The sequence below is a fragment of the Gopherus flavomarginatus genome, chromosome 12 (genome assembly GCF_025201925.1).
Source record: "Gopherus flavomarginatus isolate rGopFla2 chromosome 12, rGopFla2.mat.asm, whole genome shotgun sequence".
Classification (NCBI taxonomy): Eukaryota; Metazoa; Chordata; order Testudines; family Testudinidae; genus Gopherus; species Gopherus flavomarginatus.
The window spans coordinates 45,512,605-45,525,870 of record NC_066628.1 but is presented as its reverse complement, the minus strand read 5'-3'; the positions used below and the strand labels follow the sequence as shown (position 1 = coordinate 45,525,870).

At 42.8% G+C, this 13,266-nt stretch overlaps 1 protein-coding gene across 3 annotated transcripts in view; it reads left to right on the top strand.

Moving 5' to 3' along the window:
• The window catches only part of PRKCA (protein kinase C alpha), a 315,869-nt gene that overhangs the window by 5,621 nt on the left and 296,982 nt on the right, over positions 1–13,266 (top strand). For all 3 annotated transcript variants that reach the window (XM_050920648.1, XM_050920649.1, XM_050920651.1), the window contains exon 2: positions 6,919–6,950. In XM_050920648.1, the coding sequence (XP_050776605.1) occupies positions 6,919–6,950 (32 nt within the window). The remainder of the gene's footprint in view (positions 1–6,918; positions 6,951–13,266) is intronic.

The window sequence follows — 13,266 nt, the reverse complement described above, 5'->3', positions numbered from 1 at the left end:
TATACTGCCCCGTCCCCTCTGCCGCCCCCCGTGCAACTCCCCTCCTGCAGCCCTGCACCTTCATCTGGTGAGAGACCCCCACACTGCCCCTGTCCTTTATACTGCCCCTGCCCCTCTACCGCACCCGTGCAACTCCCCTCCTGCAGCCCTGCGCTGACTTCATCTGGTGAGAGACCCCCACACCACCCCTGCCCCTTATTCTGCCCCTGTCCCCTTTGCCGCCCCCCGTGCAACTCCCCTCCTGCAGCCCTGCACCGACTTCATCTGGTGAGAGACCCCCATACCGCCCCTGCCCCTTATACTGCCCCGTCCCCTCTACTGCCCCCGTGCAACTCCCCTCCTGCAGCCCTGCACTGACTTCATCTGGTGAGAGACCCCCACATCGTCCCTGCCGCTGTCCCCTCTGCCACCCCCCGTGCAATTCCCCTCCTGCAGCCCTGCATCAACTTCATCTGGTGAGAGACCCCCACATCGCCCCTGCTCCCTATACTGCCCCGTCCCCTCTGCCGCCCCCCGTGCAACTCCCCTCCTGCAGCCCTGCACCTTCATCTGGTGAGAGACCCCCACACTGCCCCTGTCCTTTATACTGCCCCTGCCCCTCTACCGCACCCGTGCAACTCCCCTCCTGCAGCCCTGCGCTGACTTCATCTGGTGAGAGACCCCCACACCAACCCTGCCCCTTATTCTGCCCCTGTCCCCTTTGCCGCCCCCCGTGCAACTCCCCTCCTGCAGCCCTGCACCTTCATCTGGTGAGAGATCCCCACACTGCCCCTGCCCCTTATCCTGCCCCTGTCCCCTCTACTGCCCCCTGTGCAACTCCCCTACTGCAGCCACTGCACCTTCATCTGGTGAGAGACCCCCACACCACCCCTCATACCACCCCCGGTGCTGCCCTTTATACCGCCCGTGCCCCTCTACCGCCCCCCGTGCAACTCCTCCTCCTGCAGCCACTGCACGGACTTCATCTGGTGAGAGACCCCCACACCGCCCCCGTCCTGCTCACTGCCCCTTATACCGCCCCTGTCCTGCCTTGTGCAACTCCCCTCCTGCAGTGAGAGACCCTCACACCGCCCCTATGCTGTCCCTGCCCCTTATGCAGTCCCCATCCTGCTCCTGTCCCTCTTCCACTCCCCACGCAACTTCCCTCCTGCAGCCACTGCACCAACTTCATCTGGTGAGAGACTCCCATGCCGGCCCTTATACTGCCCCTGTGCTGCCCTTTATACCGCCCCTGTCCCTCTACCACCCCCTGTGTAACTCCCCTCCTGCAGCCACTGCACCAACTTCATCTGGTGAGCGACCCCCCCAATGCCCCTGACCTGCTCCTGCCCCTTATACCACCCCCTGTACTACCCCTGTCCCTATACTGCCCCCTGGGTAGCTGCCCTCCTGCAGCCACTGCACTGACTTCATCTGGTGAGAGACATCACAGCACCCCCATCCTGCTCCTGCACCTTATACTGCCCTGTCCCTCTACGGCCCCCCGTGCAACTCCCCTCCTGCAGCCCTGCACCGACTTCATCTGGTAGGAGACTCGTGTTCTGCTCTACTGCCTGTATACCACCCCCATCCTGCTCCCTGTCCCTTATACCGCCACCTCGGCAACTCCCCCCTGCAGCCTTGCACCGACTTCATCTGGTGAGAGACCCCCTATACCACCCCCATACTGCTCCCTGCCTTGTATCCTGCCCCTGTCCGTATACCATCCCCCCGGGCAACTCCCCTTCCTGCAGTCATTGCACCGACTTCTTCTGGTGAGAGACACCTGTCTTGCTCTACTGCCTGTATACCACCACTGTCCTGCTCCCTGTCCTTATACTGCCCCCTGGGCAACTCCCCTCCTACAGCCCTGCACTGACTTCATCTGGTGAGATACTGTATGCCTCCCCCCCCCCCCGTCCCTATACCTCCCCCCCGGGCAAATCCCCTCCTTCAGCCCTGCACCAGCTTCACCTGGTGAGAGACCGCTGTACTGATCCTCCCCTGCCCCTGTACTGCTCTGTCCCTATACCACCTCCGTACTACTCCCTGCCACTTACATCACCCTATACCTCCCACAACCCTCCCCCCTCCGCAGCCCTGTACTGACTTCACCTGGTGAGAGACCCCTGTACTGCTCCTGTGCTGCCCCTGCCCCTATACCACGCCCATATTGCTCCCTGCCACTTACACTGCCCCTATACCACCCCTGTTTCCTATACTGCCCATGCCCCCCCAGCCACCCACCCTTCTGCTGCTACTGCAGTGACTCCCTGTATACTGCCTCTATATCATCCCCTCCTGCAGCCATTGCACTGACTTCTTCTGGTGAGAGAGCCCCCTAGTGCAGCCCCTGCTCCCTATATCACAGCCCCCCTCCGCCCCCCATACTGCTTTTTTAGCTAGTTATCTTCCTGCAGCCACTGGACTGACTTCATCTGGTGAGACTCCCTGCTACCTTGCCTGTAACATCTGCATCATGAACTACCCACTTCAGCCAGCCCACTTTATGCTGCCACTGCACCCATGTAATTTGATAAGAGACCCCACTATACTGCTTGTACCTTGCTATTCTCACACCTTGCTAGGGAGGATTTCCTCCATGCCATGTACCTTCCCCTAAATCTGATCGCCTTAGCTAGGCCACTTACTGCAGCCCTACTGCACCCATTTAATCTGAGTGACCTTCCCCCCCACACAGCAATATTGTCTTCAGCACGACATATCTATGTATTCACCCCTGTTGCCCAGCACACCTTCCGCAGCTCGTACAGTACGTTAACTTCTTTTGGCGACTTCCCTAGTAACTCGCCTATAGGAATGCATTTTGCGCACATCCTGCAGCCACTGGTGATTCTAACTGGGCAACCCCCTAGCTTGAACCCTGGGAACAACTCGACATCACCTCCCATTATACTCTCTGACCCGTGCCGTAATGCACACGCACTCCTGTTTTGCAGCCTTTGCACTTCATTTTGTAAGTCTCTTAGGGAGACCTCCATGCACCCTAGGGATGCCTGGGAAATGACACTTGGTCCCTTGGGCAAGAAAAAAACACTCCCTGCAGTCCTCAGCTATGCATCCAACCCATGTTCTGCAGCCACAGGATCAGTTTAATTGGGGGATTATTGCTTGGACTGTCCTCCATCCCCTAAACATCTGTTTCCCTATTGTGCTACTCGGAGCACACCTCATCTCCTCCCGACCATCGTACATACTTATCCCTCCTCCCCCAATCCAAGTTATGCTGTCGCTTCATTGATTTCATTTGCTGAGTCTCCCACACATGCCCACTTTATGATTCCCTAGCATTCATACATCTAATCTCATCCTGCCCGGGTTCTACAGCCACTGATTTAATCTGGTAAGGGACCTCCCTGCTTCCCAGCATTTGCACCACTCTCCAGTCATTCAGCAAAACTTTTGCAGCCTATCTTTGTGATAGTTGTTCCTGTGTTCCCTGTTGCTGCCTGTGGAGGGCAGGGAGACTAGACAATACATTGCAGCTGATGCCTCTAGGTTGGCAAGTATAGGAAAGAGGCTGCTGAGAGACAGAGAGAACAAAATAATTAGATTAGAAGTCTGCTTGGGCCTAATTTTAAAGACTGACCTGAATGCAACCTAAGCACAAACCTGACCTGAGTGTGTCAAGTCTTTTTTAGTTCCAACCTGGACCCGACACTTCGTACTTGGGGTTCAGTTGGGTAGTGGCTTCTCACTTCTTGTGCCTGTGAATCCTCTCGAGCTGTCTCCTGCCCATGGGGTCAGCACAGTAGCAGGTGTGTACCCTGCCACTGCTGCCTTCCTGCGCTGTGGAGTGAGATGTGCTGTGACTCGTGAGTGCACTCTGCAGCATTCAGAGCACAGCGAGGTGGTGGTTGGCAGGAGTGGGGCATGCAGCTGCTGCAGCAGCACCAACTTCACAGGCAGGAGGAGATGATCAGAGCCTACCTGACCAGACCTGGATCCAAGAGGGTTGATTCTTTTCAGACCCAACCTGATGGATTCAAACCTGACACTGGGAATTGGGTGCTGTTGGGTTCAGGGCAGGTTGGAAGGCTCTACAACAAACCGTTCAGAATCCAGAAGCAAAAACTGAATTGTTAGTCCTTATCATGCTCTTGTCCAGGTGGTGTACTCAGCTCGCTCATAACCTAGGTCAGACAGGGCAATTTCAGTGTGCGCTTGCATGCAGTTGGCTTAGCTGCATCGTATGCCCTCTGCTAAGCAGGGCAGCAATGAGTAGTGTGCAGACTGATTGCTCATACCCTGTGGCCTGAGCTGGATGAGACAGTGGGAATGGGTGGGACACTTGTCTTATTTGTAAATTATATACATTCATGTGCTTCCTTCTCTTTATGTTGCATACTGCAACTTGTGTGTGGAGAGGAGAGACGGAGGGGCTTGATCTTCAAATTTGAGGAGAACCCACCTTTCCCACTGATGTTATTGAGAGCGGTGGGTGGTGATGAGCACTGCTGAAAGTAAGGTCTGTTATTCCTCGGGGCTCAGCAGTGTGAAAAGATTGTGAGGAGAATGCATGCAACTGGCTGTGTGCACACTGCACTTGGCTGGCTCCCTCAGCATGCACTGGACGGCATGACCCTTGGCCTACTGTACATTCTCAGTTCTCTCTTTGTACTGCTTCCTTTAACTTGGGTGCTGTGGAAGAGAGACTGATTGTGTTAGCAAACAGAATAAAATGTGAGAGAGGAGCATGCAACAAACTGTTGAAAATATATGGGGGGAGGAGTGGCTGAAATGGGTATAGGCAGACTATAGAAAAGAGAAAAAGAAGTTCTGGCTTCTCACACTATCGCAATTTGAGGGAAATTGCAAAACCCTTCATTGTAAAAGTAAAAGAATTTAAAAACTGCTTTAAAATAAATCCAAAATGAGTGAGACTTGGCAGGTGTGAAAGAATGCTGCAGGGTTATTGTCAGCATGTATTGGGACAGATGAATAATGCAGTTTTTAAAAACAATACCGTCATGATAAAAGGCACCTGATTACAGGATGTATTTGAAAGTGAAAGGATATCCTGTTGTTGACAGGTGGCAAGAGTAGTTGTATGCTGTGGTCTTTCCTTGCTAGTAAGTCTAGGAAGCTGTTAAATGTTCTTCAAAGACAGCATGCAGCAGCTTCAGTACATTGTTTTTCAGTATTGGTTTAAAGTGAGATGAAATACCGGGTGCTTTTGCACCAAAAACATGCAAGTATGGCATCTTCAGAGGTCATTAAGTGGACACCTAACTGTTGCATCCCCATAACAATTTCCAGTTGAGGGGTAAAAATCAAGAATGTGACTATTCAGCATTTGGTGGTGTGAATAAAGAACATGTAATATTTTGGTGGAATGAAGTTCCTCCCCAAATATGTGTGGGTTGTTTTTTGTTTTCTTTGTTTTCAGTCAAACTTGATGATCTTAATATCAAATTAAGTAGCAGATTCTTATTTACGCTTGCGAAATTTGTTTAAAGGAAATTCTACCCAAGTTTTGCTTTATTTTGTGAAATTTTGGATAAGATAAAGATTCATTACAGTATAGATTGCATGGAAGAGACTCAAAGTGGACTAGTGTCTTTCAGTACAAACCATGAAGAAAGGATGCATTCTCAGTTTAGCTGGTCAAAGAACACTGTTGTCTTGAAATCTAATCACCTAACAAAATAAAGAAACAACCTAAAAGTAGTTTCAGGTTCTGCGTCCAGCCTTAGTCCTGTTGTCTGTTTTGTGGTTTTATAATTATATTTTAGAAAAACAAAAACAGTTTTTCTCATGTTATGGAGTGAAAGACCCACGCAAACTAGGAAACAGTGAGAAGACACTATGCAAAGTATTGTCAAATATACTCAGAGTAAATAAGCAAATACAGTTTTATAATCTGTCCAGTATCATGATCTTATGTTTCACTTGTAATAACAGTAATAAAAACGTTTCAGATAAGACTAATTTTTTTCGCAAAGTTGAGTGTCCCTTTAATGTCAACTTTAATTTGAAGTAAATTTTTACTGAAGGTTGCATGAGGTTTTTTAAATGATTTTTTCTCTAAATCACAATAAATGTTTGGATATGAGGAAGAGATGTTGTTAGTTATTTAATCATAAATTTTGTAGCCAAACTTCATACTTATTTTTGCTAAAGGGAGCTATATTCAATATAATGGCTTTTGCTGGATATTTGTCAGATACAAAACATCCTCAAATGAGAGGATGTAGAGAGTGTGTAAATGAGTATCAAAAACAACTAAAAAGAACTCTTGTCAAAATGAAAAAATGAGGTGGTGATTTGCATGAGATTTAATATATTATTAAACTCTGGGTACGATAGCTAGTACCATGCACATGTTTAAATCATTGTTTCAAACAATGATAACTTATAAATAGAATTATTTTTAAAAGATTAGAAGTATAATCGTTATTAAAGCAGTGGCCATTATTAATTTATTTTCTCTGTTGTTAGCTGAATATTCTTTGTAAAAGCCCCAAATCAACCAGCATCAAACCCCTTTCTGTTGTAGATAGTTAAATCTCAATATGCATACTAAAATTCATCTTAGAATCTAACTGTGGTTCTTTCTATAGCCCTCGAGCAGTTGGAGTATTTATAATATTGTAAATATACACATGTCATGAAGTGAATTGTAACATTATGTAATATTCACAGATGACACTAATTGCAGATCCAAAATTGCTTGTAAAATAAAATAAAAATAAAATAAAGGTTTACCAGAAAATGAATTTACATAGCTGGAATCTGCTGCTATTCTCATCTTTGAAATAGATGGGTTAATGCTTTGTTTTGTATTATAAAATCTTTTGCTTTCTTAACAAAACCTGAAATGTTGTTTAATGTGAGGGTTTTTTTTCTTATAGTAGGTTAGTGGGAAGAAGTAATAACTAAATATGTTAAGACGGTGTTTGTCTTTTTCCTTTGCAGGGGGTTTGGGAAACAAGGATTTCAGTGCCAAGGTAAGCCACAAATAGTTTATTGATTTGCATATAGTGTTACACTTCATCTTAAATCCAGCCAAAGGTTGACAAACAGCAGGAAAAGCTATGCAAGTGATCTGTCCTTGTATACATTGAAAAGGATCAGAATTATTTAGTTAAGATTTTTTTAAAATGTGAAACATGCAAATCAGAAAGTTTCTTTTGACAAAGAGTTTCTTCAAATGTCATAATCTGCATACAGTGCAGCCTCTATCTTTTTACAAAAAGAATGTTTATGCAATGTATATCTTACAGAGGCCACTCTTTTTTTGGTCTGGAGGTGCTGCATGTGGGGGTGTGTTGGAAAATAAATTCACCTGTTAGTCTTATGGATTTTCATTCATGTCCCAATCTTTTTGTTTTTAATCTTCATCTCTTTTACCTATAAATTCAGATGGACCACTGGTTTGAACTCTGTTTTAATCAACACAAGGGAGTCACTCTGTGGTGTAGAATACAATTAAGAAACCCCTAAATGATAAAATGAATGTAATTAATTCCCAGTCAGTGGAGCTAGCAATTATTGTAATAATGTGAACTGATAATGGTTGGAAGTTATATTAGGATAAATATATTAAAACTTATCTCATGCTATGTTCTGTTATAGGCTTTATAAACAACGCCATTGTGATATTCATTCAGTATTTATTCTGAGTTAGCAATAGTTTTGTCTACTTTATATATAGTATTGTAACCTTTTAATGTTTTTAATAGACATCAGTATGATGTAACATCTTATAATTTATCTGTCCTGTTGATGCTACATGTGTACTCAGTAGTTAGCCTTCTGGCTCTTTCGCTCATTACACTTTCTATGGTTGTTTGCTAATGCTTTAAACCACATTTTTCTATCCTCAATACTGATTTTATGTATTAAGTAGGGGAATGAGCACACTGTTGTAGTGGTCATTTCATAGCAGGGCTATTTTGATGTTAGCTGGCACTTTTAAAAGTAAAACCTTTCTTATCCTGTGCATAGAGGGGTGATATCTTTTAAAAATATTCCCTTGCTACTATTTTTTCTAGTGAAAAAGAGTGACTACAGTACATTTATATCCCCCTTTCTAAAACTGTAGCCTATATTTTGCCTGTTGTCCACTATGTAAGCATATTTTTATCATAGAATTTACACAGGAAAAAACTTTGTTACTTTTAATTCTCCTGCTATCCCTATGTAAGTCATAGATCTGGTATCATACTACCAAATCTTTAATGGCGTGACACTCTCTTTGTTCCATTAAAGACATTGAAATTTGGCCGCTAGCGAAGGAATTATTTAAATGTTCAACACAGAAAGTTCCCTGAACTACATAGATGTTACAAAAATTATTGCGGGGTGAGAATGTTCTCCATTCATTTTGTATTTGTTTTTATTGATGAACCTTTGAAAATCAATTGATAAGGAAGTACATTTTTTGGTGCTGCCTTACTATGAAATTTGCATGTTCTTTTTCTGGTGTACTTCACCTTTATGGGCCATGAGCATGTCAAGTGTTTAATACGTTGAAATTTAAGGGCCTCCCTGATTTCTCCCTTTATTGCATTTTGCTGATAGAAGCTGGTTGAGTACATGGGGAAGCTTCAGATGTGTGAATAGTTGTGTATGCTCAACGTTTGGCAAGGAGGTGGGTAAGAGCCTGGGAATGAACTAGCTCTGAAGCGAGCATGTTATACTCCTCCTTCTCAAATATTTAAAAAACTTGGAACAAGATGGATAAAATCAAGTTAAAAATCTTTTCAAACTTTCTCATAAGCCTGCCTTTAACTATATGGGGTTAGGAGGAAACTTCCCTTGTGTTATTCCAGAATTGCTTATTGCAGTTTGTTGCATCTTTCTCTTAAGCAGCTGACACTTGCAGTTATCCACCAATGATACAGGACTAGATGGACTACTGTCAGATTTAGTATGGCAATTCCTGTTTCCAGCTTCTTATCTTTTGGGAGGGTTTCTCCTACTACACTTACACTTAAAGTGGTAGGGTTAATTTTAATTTTCCAAGAGGAGGCCTATTAGGTAAGAAATGATATTTATCATAGGAGGTAAAGATCAGCGTTTGATCTTGTCTAATCTCCAAGACATTGTCTTGGCATTGGCGACAGTGAGGGATTTCATGCTCTGGAAGTGTTGTTTTTTTTCTGGACCCTGAAGTTTTTCCTTCCCCAAATTTCTTGTGCATCCATCCAAGCTGTATTTCTGTGCTTTTACAGTACTGAAGGATACTCTGGACTGTGGATTTGAACTCTGGTCTTACATGGTCAAAAGTAATAAAGAATGTGATCATTTAAAAAATTCTTATCTTTATCATGGTTGCTAATGCCGTAAAATACATTTCTTCATCCTGAATGCTTGTCTGTGTGTTAATGCACCGATCACTGTAGTATCTGATCTTTCCTACTGTAATATTTAAATGATGAACTTTGCTGTTTGCTGATCCAGATGAAAGTGAAATCACATTCATTAGAAATATTATCAGGAGTTGTCCTTGAATCTTAAATCTCTCTCTCTGACAATTGGGTGGGTGCTGCACTTCAGCTCTCTGACTTAATCATAGTTCTTTAGTTCTAAAACAGTTCTTCTATAGATAGAAAATTAATTGTTCATTTTTTTCTCTTCTCCTTCCTTCCTCTTGCTTCTCTCGAACTATTAATAATAAAGGAAAAGGGTTATGTTTGAGGTCAGACTACTTCACTGTAGCACCTGTGCAACTCCAAAATGCAGGATTAATTGGGATCTGCAGGCAAGGCCAGGGTGTTGTTAACTGCAATGAATAAGTGAGAAAGTTTTGCTGAATCGGAGGCCATTAAATAAAAATGTAAAGGGGAAAATAGGAAAAGAAAAATAGAGAAATACTGGATGATGGGCAGATGGAAATGAAAGCCCAAGAGAAAAAGTGGGCCTTTCGCTGCCTGGCAGCTAATGCAAAATAAAATCATAAATTTTATCTTAATTATGTAGTCCTTTAAAAACATGTGTCTTTCTCACATCTTCTGTGATTAGGGATTTTCTTTACTGTAATGTTGCTAAAAAAAAAACATTCCGTGACTGTTTCATGTCCTTTGTTGTAGCCTAATGGTGTTACCTTGTCTTGATCTGGCAGGTGGTGGTATGTAGAATGGGTCTGGAGAGGGGGAAAAATGAATATGCAAAGTGAAATGTTAAACCAGCTGTTAATTGAAGTTGGTCAAACCAAACTGATTTTTACAAGAAATTTTTAAACTCTAATTTAAAAAAAAAAAAATCAACCAAATGTTTATATCCTGGAAGCTAACTAGTGTTACCCCATCCCCCTCATTTTTACTCGTCTAATAAATTCCTGCCTATTGGAAATTAATGGACTTGTATGGTATTTGGAAAGTTGCTATAGTTAATGTATCATTTAACATTCCATGAGAAATAAAGTCAATACAGTAAAAGCTATGTTATCCAGCACTTTACCAGCCGGAAAGCTCTAGAAACTGGCATTTCTGATATCCATTAAAAGTCCAGTGTTGCAGGGCCGGCAGGCTCCCTACCTGGCTCTGTATGGCTCCCAGAAGCGCTGACTTAGGGCCTGAGGTCGTTCATGTAATTTTTTTTTCTGTGCTTCAGTCTGGGTTTGATTCCCTGAAGTAAGAATCAGTTTTATTTCCAGCAGTGAACATGATGAGATCAGCATTTGTGGTGTTGAGTAAATAATTTTCCCATGTTCAGATTTTCTGGTCACCTACTGCAAACTCTCTGCCTCTTAATTTACTACTTCACTGCCTTTAGTGGGGTTGCAATACTCCACACACTTCATTTTCCAAATACATTTTAAGATTTGAGGCTGACTGACAAACTGCTTAGCAAATCAGGAAGTCTTTAGAGTTTGCGTGTGTGTGTGTGTGTGTATTATTGACTTAGTGCTAATAATATGCTTAGCTAATCCGTATAATTGTGTCCCTTCTATGTTTACTATCACTCTCTGCCTCCATTCATATGAGTGTTTTTTATGCCCAGTTGTTACATCTTGTCTTAACTAGATTGTAAACTCTTTGGAACAGGGTCTGTATCTTATTATGTGCAGCACCTAGCACAGTGAGACTGCAGTCTTGTTTAAGGTCTCTGGGTACTATTGTAATGCAATTAATATATAATAAACAAAATCAGTTGGGGACTAAGCCATTTCCTTTTCTTGCAAAACAAATAGCATGTTAAGAAACTGCAACATAAGATCCTCCTTTATGTCCCCTTCGCCTACTATTCTTTCTCCTGTGCTCTCTGAAATAAACCTTGGCTTTTGTATCTTGTTCTTTTGAAACGTCTTTTTGGAGGGATGGGGAACATACTAGTCTCTGACATTCCTGTACTGTATCTCTTATCTGAAGAGAGCTCTTTGGTGGTCTTCGGCTTGTTTTACACATGCAGCATATATTGATTTCCCTTTCCAGCCTTAATATATTTATAGAGGAGATGTCAGAAGTGCTCTTTATAGGTGAATGAACTAGGGGTGTGGCAGCTTTTCTGCTGGTTCCTCTTGTCTTCCCACCAATAGTCTCGTGTTAATTGCTTCCCTCATATTAGGTCTGTGCTCTAGCTTCTTCTGTTTTCCTATTTAAAAGAAAGAAAAATGTATTTCATTGCCACTGCTTCTGTCCCCAGAAATTTTGCTGCTAAAGTTGGACAGGAGGTAAAGTCTCCCAAAGTTGTCTGTCTCTTGATGTCAGTGTAAGTTTTGCAGGCAGATTGGATGTGATACGTGACCCCCTTTGAAAAGTGCAATTCTGTGCTGTGCTCTGTATGTTTGAGCTTATAAGTCACTTGAATGAATACTTCTGTTAGCCTGATGCTAAGATTGCAGTTCAGTTCTACAGAAGTCAGTGAGACTCTGTAGGGGAGTTAATATCTGTGCTTGCAAGTGCCTTCTGTAGGGTCAAGGTCCATCTGAGTGCAATCTGTTGCAGGTGAAAATTTAAGAAACATATAAATGTTTTGTTCTTAAGTACATTTTAAATAGATTCCTTTGCTTTTTAACTTCTGTCTGCATTTGTTTTGCCCTCCTCTCCACTCCCCCTCCCTCCGCCCCGCCTTCCCAACAACACACACTCCAAGTAGAGAAGAAGCATGTTTTCATATGGGACTGATACTGGGGGATCTTTCCAGCTGTGCTGAAGAATTCTGGAATGTCTTTAAATAGTCCAGATCCTACATTAAGAACACCTTGAGTAGGCCCTCATTGGTATTGTCACTCCTTGCAAGTGAAATGGCCTCGGCTTGAATGGTTTATCAGTGCAGGATTGGGGTCTTCATTTCCCTCAGCCTCACTTATGTATACTAGGGTGAGTTCTTCCTCCTTTCACAGAGGTGTTGTGAGGATATATTAATTCATGTTTGTGAAATGCACAGGTACTAGGATGATGAAAGCCATAGAAAAGACTATAAATAAAGTAAAATAAAACCAGGTGTACAATAATGAGTTCACAATTTATTCATGAAGTAGACATGCTTTATTAAAAGAGGAAAGTACACCATTTACTTGTTTTCCAGGCAACTTCTTTTGGAAAATCGGGGCTTATTGCACTGTGTGTGCACCAGTGTTTTGGTTTTTTGTTTTTTAGAAAATCTGACTCAAGGTGGTACAGAGAGAAATGCATTTTGACTCATTTTAGGTGTTCTGGAATTATATTTCCACAACAGCAGATCCACCTTCCCCCTCTGTGCACTTCTAACATGCTCACTTTTTTTTTTTTTTTTTTTTTTTTGCTTGAATCAGTTAGCTGTCCCAGTCATTTTTACAGTTAAAGAAAATGACTGTTTCATTGCTCTGAAAATGGTTCTATGAAGCGCTTCACATTCTAATTAAGTATATGGGAGTGATAGCTGATTTAGAGATGACAGCCAAACCAGTTTGAGTCCTGGGCAGACAAAATTGGTGTATTCTTTTTTTGTTCCATTTGGTTTTGCATGATTGCACAACAAAACACCACAACAGCTGCTGATATTGAGCCATACCGGTATTCAGTTCATGTAAATTAAATTGCAAAATAGCATTTTAACATTTTAACAATTATGTTGGAGCTGGTGTTTAGCAAGTGTTCTAAATGGCTTTCTCTGTTATAAGCAGAATTTCATGAAATGTTGGGAAGAGAATTTGTAGAAAGGTGAAGTAAAAAAAAAAAATCAGATTTCCTGACTGAGATTCAATGAGGCTCATAGTCTTTTTTTTTTGTTTTAATTTAAATTTGTTTGTTTTTGACTGGATGTTACCTCCTCATTCAGTGGCAAACCCTCCAAACGTTGGTCACATGAATCATTCCACTGTTAACACTGAAGTTA